Raw genomic sequence first — 10,343 nt, forward strand, 5'->3', positions numbered from 1 at the left:
CAGTTCTGGATCAGGAGTCACACCCGGAGACACGGGGCCCGTCTGCCCGGTGTCAGGGGTGAGTTTGCCGGGGAAGTTAACCTGCCTCACCCGTGTTAACCAGCGCACACATTTGCCCGCTAATCTCTTCAAAGCCTCTCGCGCACATCTGACTTTCAAATCCGAGTGTTTGTCTTGAAAATGGGCTCTAATCCCGATCCAGCCCGACCCGACCCAGCCACACCAGCACCTTTAAAATTCATTGGCGATTAGCGGAAACAGTAACGAGGCTCTTTCTCATTCATGGCGCTTGTGTAAACAACAGGCTGTGATTGACAGGTGAGGTCTGTGATTGACAGCTCTCAAACAGGTCAGGCCGAGCGCGGTGGTTCTCATTTTTTAAAGCGCGCGGTGGATTCTGGCATGCCGCTGTTGATCGATAGTTACACTAACCAGCGTTTAACATTAGTGCACTTACTGTCCGAGAGGCTCCATTAATTTCTCCTGTAGTTCTGAAACACTCATATTTTGCTTTGCCATCACAAAAAAAGGCATTTTCCCGAGCACAAAATAAATATATAAATGAAAAGCGCAGGGTCTCGTGCTCTCAGGGACTAATTGAATTGTGTTTGGGTTGGTTTGGGTTGGCTGACAGTAATCGCATCCGATGGTCGGGCCATTAAAGCGAGGCGCGCTCGTCTCCCGGTGACCGATCACTGCTGAATGCAGATTGAGCTAATGAGAGAGAGAGATTGATGAGAGAGAGAGAGGGGATGAAGGATCAGGAAAGGATGAGACGCGACCCGTCTGCGTCACGCACGAAAACAGGAGCCGGTGACCCGCGTGAAACCCGCCGGGCGCGCAGCGGGTGCGCCAGAGAAGACGCGATTCAAGCGCTCTGTGTTTGCGATTTAGTACAAACAAAACTTTGACCATTTATGTAGGCTCATTTTAAGACAAAGTCTTAAAATCAGCAGTTATATAAAAAATATCCACTTAAGCAAAATAAATAAAATAAAATAAATACTGGATTTTAATAAAGTGAAATAACGCTAAATCTGTCTCGTCAACATTTATTTTTCATTACATATGTATGATGTAAAATATCAAATCAACGGTGAGTTGAATTAGACAGTTCATTTGATTTTACTTTGTTTTTATTTCGTTAATGTTTCATATTAATTATTGGCATCGATGTTTCCATAAACATCCATATAATCTTTCCATTGCACAAAAAGTTCTTTATAGTGGAAAAACGATTAAAATCTTTTAGAAAAAAATGGTTGTTTTCTTTAACCCAGAATGATTCTTTTATGACATCACTGCATTAAAAACCCTATATTTTTAATTACTTTGGTATATTGCCTTAGTTAATTTGCATATTAAATAATGTCATCTTTAATGTTTGCTATTAGCTAACAATGAAATCTCAAATCAAATGGAATCTCGCGCGCACACAGGTGACTCCGGAGCTCTTCTCAGGTGTTTACGGAGATGAACACGTGCTGAAAGGTTTCATTCAAACCGTCCCGGTGTCCGCGGCGACTTGTTGCTGTCGTGTGTATATCGTCACGTCCCGGTACAGACGTTAATGCGCGCGGGTGATGCGGATGATGCGGCCGCTGACGGATGGAGTTTGAGAGGCGCGTCGGCTCCGCCGCCGTTCACCCTAAATCAGCCAAATGCGCCGTGACGCGCCCGCCCGGGGCCGCGCCGGGATAACCAGGTTACACGCGCACAGAGAGAGAGAGCGGGTTACAGGGTCAGAAGTCAAAAGTCAAATGAATCCATATGCCTAAAAATTACACATTCAGCTGCATAAGAATTCATTTTGTCCCTGACATGCGCTTATTACTGCGTAATTTTGAAATGTGAATTTTATTGTTTGATTAAATATGCTCATTTAATGTATAACGTGCTTTTTATTATTTTTGAAAGAGTTTGTGTGGATTGATCGCATTTAACATTCTTATAAAATCGTTTGAAATGTGTGTAATAGTAATTGACAGCAAACAGATGCGCGTGACCATGAGCAGCAGGTTTCCGTCGAGTCATTTCTGATGAATAAACGAAAGCAATTAAGTCAACCTTAATTAGTATTTCACCTGAACCCGCGTTTATTTTATTTTACGATCATTTTACTTTATTTAAACGCAGTGTTGGTCCTTCTGACAACTCAAGGGGGTTTAAATAAAGGCCATTATTCGCGAAATCAAATTAAACTTCATCTCACACTACCACCAGAGCCACATTAAAGCTAAAACAATCCCACAATTCATTTAGCACGAGCTAGAACGGACCCATTTACCCGCTCTTGAAAACTTGCCCATTCTCGCCTTAATGGCATTAGTCTTAATAGCCATTAATAGTCATTTATTTAGAATTATATTTGCGCGCGCGCGCACTCGCGAGGGTGATGCCCGCTTCAGCTCTGTTCGAGAAAGGAATAAAACGGCTATATGTAAAAAAGAAGGAGCGAAAGATGAAATAGTTATAAAACGGCTATATGTAAAAAAGAAGGAGCGAAAGATGAAATAGTTGAGAGAAGAAGAGCAGGGTCGTGCTGGAAAGGGTTAACGCGGAGGTGCATTAGAGATGCATGGAGGAGCAGAGGGGAGGAGGCGTTCAGCACTGAGACATTGTCATGCAAACAGAGACCACCGCCTCGCCATTGTCTCCCGGACACCAACTTTATTATAAACACACCGCGAGCCGCCCGGCGCAGCAGAGCACCGGAACACCGGCACCGACAGACTCCCGCGAGGACACTCCAGCGCAGACAGCGACTCCCTCTCTACACCGCGTTCCGCTGGACTTCTAGCGGACATCCCGACCCACCTGCTCGAGCGAGATTCACCCACACCTGCGTCTCCATCCGCCCTCCACATGTACAAAATGGATTACTCGTATCTGAACACATATGACTCGTGCATGGCGGCGATGGAGGCGTCGGCGTACGCGGACTTTAACTCGTGCAGTCAGACCAACACGTTCCAGTACAACCCCATCCGGACTGGCTTCAGCTCCAACCCGGGCTGCGCGCCGCTCGGTTCGGCCAGCTGCACTCTGGGCGCGCTGAGAGAGCACCAGCCCGCGCCCTACTCCACAGGTAACGCGTGCGAGGGCACACACACACATGTGCTTTATAAACATACAACTAAATCACTTCAGTGTGACTTATATTGAAAATAACAAGTGTCAAATGTTGGATATTATATTTGACAAAGGCGTGGATATTCGTCAACAATATATCCAATATCCATTTTTCTTATTGTAATATTCGTTTTGAATGAACGTCGCGAAACACTCTTAAAAAATAAACGTTCCAAAAGTGTTTTTATGCCATTTATTTTAACGATCAGTTCCTAAGAGAACAATTTTTTAAATGAGTGTGAAGAACATTTTAATCTTTTTTTTCCATTATAAAGAACCTTTTGTGCATCTTAAAGGTTCTTCATGGAACCATCGATGCCGATTAAGAAGCTTTATTTTTATTATTAGCGTATATGCAATTGATAAATAATTTGGATAATAATCCCAGTTGCAAAATCAAACGAGAATCCTATAGTTTTCAGAGTTAAATCTGATTGCAAGTTTAATTTAATTCAATTAAAATTAATTTCATATAGCCTATAATTTGAGGCGCAAATCAATTTAAAGTAATTAATTTAATTACGTCTTACAGATCTGTGATTAAAAAGCGCGTTTATTGGACAAGATTTCATCCTGTCTCGACTGATATTTTTGTGCAGTAAATGTAAATTATTGGCTATAGGCCTAATTTGTTATTACATTTTACATAATTCTTCACAGAAAATGTGTAGCTTGTAGGAAGTCTGTAATTTTACAATAAAATATATAATTTAATAAAAATAAGTCTATAAATTGACGCAGTCCGCAAATACAATATGGCACTGATTTTCTACGGAATAAAACGCAAAAAACCCCTCAATCTCAAAAAAAATAAATTAATAATCTAATAAATTTGCAAAATAGGAATTAATTGTTTTCTTTCTTTCTTTGAACTGAAGTAAAATCTCTTTACTCTGAAACTTAAAATCACTGATCTTCCTCCATCTATCAGTTCCGTACAAGTTCTTCTCGGATCCGTCCGGACTGAACGAGAAGCGGAAGCAGCGGCGGATCCGCACGACCTTCACGAGCTCTCAGCTGAAGGAGCTCGAGCGCGTGTTCGCGGAGACTCATTACCCGGATATTTACACGCGCGAGGAGCTCGCGCTGAAGATCGACCTGACCGAGGCGCGCGTGCAGGTGAGTCCTCATCATGAACATACACTCATGTTATTTACCAAAGAAACTGATTTTCGGAAGCATTTTTTTCCCCCTTTTTTTTCACTTTTATGAGTGCGTAGTTTTGAAATATGGGATTTTTAATGGCTGGTTTTAATATTTTTGGGGCATCTTAATTTAGTTGATTTTATTAGAGTGATTTATATGGGTGTGGTGTGGGAAACACTTTACAATGAAAAATAAGTATAAAGCATTTATTCATCTTAGTTATTGTCAATTTCAGCATCTTAAAAATAAAAACTTCCAGAAGGGATTTATTTTTTAATCCCCAAAGAACCTTCTTAGAACCATTTATTCTTAGTGAGAAGAACATTTTAGTGCAATGCAAGTTTCCATGGATGCTAAAGGTTTTTCATGGAACCATCAATGCCAATAAAGAACATTTATTTGGGAAGGAAAGAAACTTTTATTCAGCAAGGATGCATTAAATTGATCGAAAGTGACAGTAAAGACATTTACAATGTTGCAAAATGTTTCTATTTCAGATAAATGCTGTTCTTTTGAACTTTCTATTCATCAAAGAATCCTGAAAAAAATGTTTCCAACATTGATAATAATCATAAATGTTTCCTGAGCAGCAAATCATCATATTAGAATGATTTCTGAAGGATCATGTGACTCTGAAGACTGGAGTAATGATGCTGAAAATTCAGCTTTGATCACAGGAATAAATTACACTTTACTATATATTCACATAGAAAACAGCTGATTTACATTGGAATAATATTTCACAATTTTTACTGAATTTTGATTAAATAAATGCAGCCTTGGTGAGCAGAAGACACTTCTTTTAAAAACATTTAAAAAAATCTTACCATCCAAAAACTTTTGACCAATGTTGCATCTGTATGTGGGTCAAAGACATTTAGATGTCCGCATCAATAGAAATTGTAATTTTTGACTTTTGTATTGATTTTACATACATAGAAAGCACGTTAAATTTAAGTAAAACATCTACTTTTAAGGTTTCAAATGTTTTGGGAGAATAAAATAATAATGTTCATTGTCATTCAGTGTAACACTTATATTTATGTAAAAACTGAAACAACATACTTATTCTGACCTGTACATATTAAAATTTATAAAAGAATAAGTGAGCATACAAAATTTTATTGCATTTTAAATAAGTAAATAATTCTTGCTGACGAATGGGCAAAACCTAGGATAGTGGCAAAGTTTAAAAATGTAAAATTACAAGTAATTAGTCTTTAATATGGCATAAATAGATTTTTGTTGTAAATATCCCTGAAAAGGTTGTTACACTGAATGACATGGTAAAATGTATGATATTTAATTTTTGCTCAGAAAAAACAATCAAATTAATCAGGACCCATTCTGATGTACTGACGAACAACAAGAACAGTTCAAAGCTGTATTACACTTATTGTTTTGATGCTTGAAAACCCTTTTTCGTCTTTGACCCATAAACACACGCGTCACTCGTCCTCAGGTCTGGTTCCAGAACCGACGGGCCAAGTTCCGTAAACAAGAGCGCGCCGCCAACTCTAAAGGAGCGACCGGCAGCAGCTCCAGCACCAAGAAGCCCGGAGAGAATCGTTCTTCATCTGAGGACGACGAGTCCAAAGAGTCCACCTGCAGCCCGACGCCCGACAGCACGGCATCCCTGCCCGGCTCCGGGAACATGGGCAGTCCCGGGGCGAGCAGCCTCAGTCCCAGCCCCGTCTCTGGCTCCTCCTTCAGCAACACCTCCATCTCACCCTCCATCCACCAAGGCCTGAAAAGCTCGCCGTGGCCCAGCATCGGCTCCGGCGCGGCGGCCGGTGTCCAGACGCAGGACCTGCTGAAGGCCTGGCAGCCCGCGGACAGTATGGCGACCGGTCCGTTCGCCGGCGTTCTGTCCTCCTTCCACCGGAAACCAAACACAATCAAGACCAACCTCTTCTAGTGCGTCTCGTCACTCCGTCTGCTGCTGGTTTATTTGCGTATCGAGCTCCTGATGTTCAACGGCTCACACTTCAGTAAGGTCTCGTGTGTTGACGTTAGTTAATGAGCAACTAAAAACCCAGTGTTGGGCACTTGAAATTATTGAGTTGAGTCAAAGTAAATGATCGAAAATGTGTTCGTACAACATAGTGAGAATAAAAGGTTATATATGGGGTAATTTTATAGATTTATTTTTAATTAATTAATTTAGTTTTAATTTTAATTCAATTGTATGAATTAAGCAACTCATAAACATACTTTATCACTAGAAAAAAATGAAATGACCCATTAAACATTAAAGTATTAAGATGTTTCTCCTTATATAGAAACTTTTTGGCATAAAATTGAGTCGAGAACCCTACACTGTAAAAAAATATTTTCATGATTTGTTATCACAGCATTTTTTCTTTTGTCAAATCAACTTAAATAATGTGGTTCAGATGACATAATATTTTGAGTTTCTGTTGATTAAATCAATCTCCATCATTCTATTAATTTCAATGAACTCAAAAAACTATGTTATCTGGCTGCCTTAAAAATTTAACAACAATTCTTTTTTAGAGTGTGTGTATATATATATATATATATATATATATATATATATATATATATTTATATATATATACACACATTTGTTTTATTATTGTATGTATATATATTAGGGCTGTCAAGTCAAGCAATTAAAAATTGTAATCTAATTAATTACACAATGTGGCAATTAATTAATCTAATTAATCGCAAATTAATTAATTATATCAAATTTGGCTGAGAAATTACCCCCATAAGATAATTTTAAGTGATTAATGTGTTAAAAAAGTAAGTTCAAATTAAAAATTTGAGTTAATACAATGAAGGTGATTGGTTCAATCAACAGAAACTTAAAATATTATGTTATCTGAACCACATCAATTATTGAAGTAAGGTTAACTAATTAGAATTTACAGTAAAGTAATACTTCTACAGTATGTAATAATCTTAGTTAACATCATTTTTAACATCAAAAGTTGTATTTGTTAACTTATGTTAAAAATTAACAACCTTTAACATCCACAGAACTTTTCTGTTCCACAAAAGGTTCTTTAGATTAAAATAGTTTAGATTAAAATAGTTAAAAAATGGTTCTTTTGAGCTTTTGAACTAATGAACCAATGAGCAACTGACATTAAGAACGGTTAATAAATGCTGTAATAATATATTTCTGGTTATTAGCTCATGTTAAGTAATGCATTAACTAAAGTTAACAAATGAGACCTTATTGTAAAGTGTTTAATTTATTGTCATGTTGAACTCGTGGGTGCTTCTGTTGTGTGTGTGTGAGAGTGTGTGAGTGTGTGTTTGTTCTACAGCTGCAATCTTTTCCTCTTTATGGTCACGAGAGGATCTTTAACCCTGAAGATCTGCATCAACAGCGCTTGAATGAATTGTAATTGTCAGTAAATTAGATCTTCATTTCCTCGTAAATGAAGGTCCAGAAACATTGTCCAGCAGGAGCTTCAGAACAACAAATCAATTCTTACATGTTGAACCCGCATAGAAACGTCTGTTCTCTGTCTGATGAATCTATCACTAAAGAAAGAGTGTGTGTGTGTGTGTGTGACCCCAGAAACAAGCATAGTTAAGCCACTTGTAGTTAATTTATTGAAGGGAAAAAAAAAAAAAAAATGTTGGGATGGTTTTTTTAAGCTAGGCTTTTATTGAGAAATATTTTGTAAATATTAATATAAATACAATGTAGTTTCTTCTTTTTTTAATGTTTCAGTGCACGCCATGTGTTTCATGAATGATCTGCTGTATATAATCCATAAAAATGACAAAATAAAGAGTTAAAATGAACATCTCCAGTCAGATCTCATGTTCACTTCATCAGATTTCAGACGCAGGAACTCGCAGGATATGACAGAATCGTGTGATGAGGAATTATTTTACAATTTTTTATTCTGTTTTTAAGTAGAACAAGAAAAGGAAAAAACTAGCAGATGTTTTAATGTCATGAAAAATCAAAGCGTGTCATTTGCACACAATGTTTGAAATTTTAATGCTTGAATTAATTTCAAGTATGTTCTGAAAAATTAGCTTCTGCTGATCGTTTATTTGTGAATAAAAGCCTAAATTTAATCTTGATAATCTTTTTCATGTTTGGGGAAACAAACTCTTTAAGATTTATCAAAGTAATGTTGAATTTGTTAGACAAGGACAACTTCAGAAGTAGCATGTCATTTTATTCTCAAGGAAACAACAATGTTCTTAAGAAAATATCTGAGACGCTATTAGGAATTACATTTAGGAACATTCTTACAATTTAGAATTTGTCTTAAGAACTCAACTTTTTCCTTTACGATTTTTGTACATCCAGATCCAGTTGATTAAAAGACGTTGAGACTTTAAAAATGACAGTGGAAAATCTATCTAATAATATAATATGTATTAGATACTATATAATAATATTACTAAATATATATGAAAATGACTCAATTTTTTTTTTTTTGACAAACATGTCTCAAAAAAACAACAGCAGGTAATCACTTTATTTTATTTAATATTCCTGGGTTGCAATGTATTGAATGATAATCTATAAAGCATTCTACAGAACTGGTTCAAAGACAGATTTGGAAACGTCTTAAAAAAAAATCTCTTTTCCCACAAATTTTGTATGTATGCAAATTGTGTAATATCCCAGGTACACATTTCAGTAATTGTACAGTTAATTCTCATATTGTACTTTCAGAAAGTTTTGGAATATTTTTCCTCTCCCCAAATTTGTCACTACCGAAACACAATAATAAATCATTTAATAAGAAGGGTTACATTGGCCTATTAAGGTTTGTTCACATCTACCTTGTAAATATATTTATTGGTATTTTTAAAAAATGTTTTCACAGGTAAATCAATAAAAATTAACATTTTAACAATATTTCAAGTGTAATTTATGAGATTTGTTGTATTTTGAATCCAATCTTTCTTTATAAAATTCATAAAGTTTATCATACTGATTTCAAAGTGAAGGATTCATTAGTTTGAATAAACACTGAACCAAACACTATAATAACATCTTAGCTGATCATTCAATATACTTTATTTTTGACAAAACATCCCATGTTTCGGTCGTGACTGCACATTTTCAGTAGTGACAGTAATGTGTTGGTAGTGACCACATCACATGACAGGATTTTAACTCTCATACTAAAACATATTAATTTACTAATGATTGCATAATTGTACTAAAAAAAAAATCCCCCCCCCCCAGTCACAAGTGACAATTTTAGATATTTTTGAGCCGCTCAAAGATGCTAATCAGCACATGGTTATCTAGCACAGTTCTGAACAGTTGTACACACAGAAAAACTCAATTTTATGGAATGACACCCAAAAAAGTTTGCTTAATTGCAGAAAAATGTGTTTGGTAGTGACGTTCCTTAAAGTTTCACAAAGATTTTTAGAGTTTTGAACACATTTAACTCAAAATGACGGACCTATCTACTGTGAAAGAGAGGCTATGAGAGGGTTAAAATGAACAAAAATGTATAAGTGTGTTTAAAAGTGTGTTTAAATCAGTCTCAGCCAATGAACTGAAACATACACTGTTTCGGTAGTGATGTGAAAATGAGGGACATTTTTTTTTTTTACAAAGTTCATTATTTAAAAATAAAATTATATATATATATATATATATTTAACTTCACTTTTAAATTTCAAAAATTCAAAAATATATTTTTAAAAACAACAATGAAAAAAAAAATTGCAAAAATTATTTCAATATTTTCGCTAGTTGAAATTTAGGGGCTATGGTTCGGGACAGACTCCTCCCAATTGAAAGTACCCAATAAATGATGATTTTATATATATTAAGCTTATGGATATTTTAAATATTATTGTGGGATTCAATAGATAATAGAAGGATCTTAGTAAACATCTAAAATTTAAATACTTAAATGCTTTTAAATGAGTTTTTTGCTTGTGGGACAGCAGTTTACACCAATTCTGTAGAACGGCCCATACATACATAGTATATATATATATATAATGATAATTACATTTATTCATATAAATATAATTCCAAATGTAATTACAAATTTCACAAAATGTTTATTTATGCTCAATGAGACACTTTC

The 10,343-nt window shown here is 36.0% G+C and overlaps 1 protein-coding gene across 1 annotated transcript; it reads left to right on the forward strand.

Annotated features, from left to right (window-relative positions):
* phox2a (paired like homeobox 2A) lies at positions 1–8,067 on the forward strand. Its single transcript, XM_051861156.1, has 3 exons — positions 1–3,088; positions 4,064–4,251; positions 5,741–8,067. Exons 1-3 carry the CDS (start codon positions 2,866–2,868, stop codon positions 6,194–6,196), a joined length of 867 nt encoding a protein of 288 aa, XP_051717116.1. The 5' UTR covers positions 1–2,865; the 3' UTR covers positions 6,197–8,067.
* Positions 8,068–10,343: the final 2,276 nt, after the last annotated feature.

This window comes from Ctenopharyngodon idella, chromosome 15 (assembly GCF_019924925.1).
Source record: "Ctenopharyngodon idella isolate HZGC_01 chromosome 15, HZGC01, whole genome shotgun sequence".
Lineage (NCBI taxonomy): Eukaryota > Metazoa > Chordata > Actinopteri > Cypriniformes > Xenocyprididae > Ctenopharyngodon > Ctenopharyngodon idella.

Coding starts and splice junctions, on each gene's coding strand:
- phox2a (XM_051861156.1), top strand. CDS start 2,866: ATGTACAAAATGGATTACTCGTATCTGAACACATATGACTCGTGCATG. Junction 3,089..4,063: donor GCCCGCGCCCTACTCCACAG/GTAACGCGTGCG, acceptor TCCATCTATCAG/TTCCGTACAAGTTCTTCTCG. Junction 4,252..5,740: donor TGACCGAGGCGCGCGTGCAG/GTGAGTCCTCAT, acceptor ACTCGTCCTCAG/GTCTGGTTCCAGAACCGACG.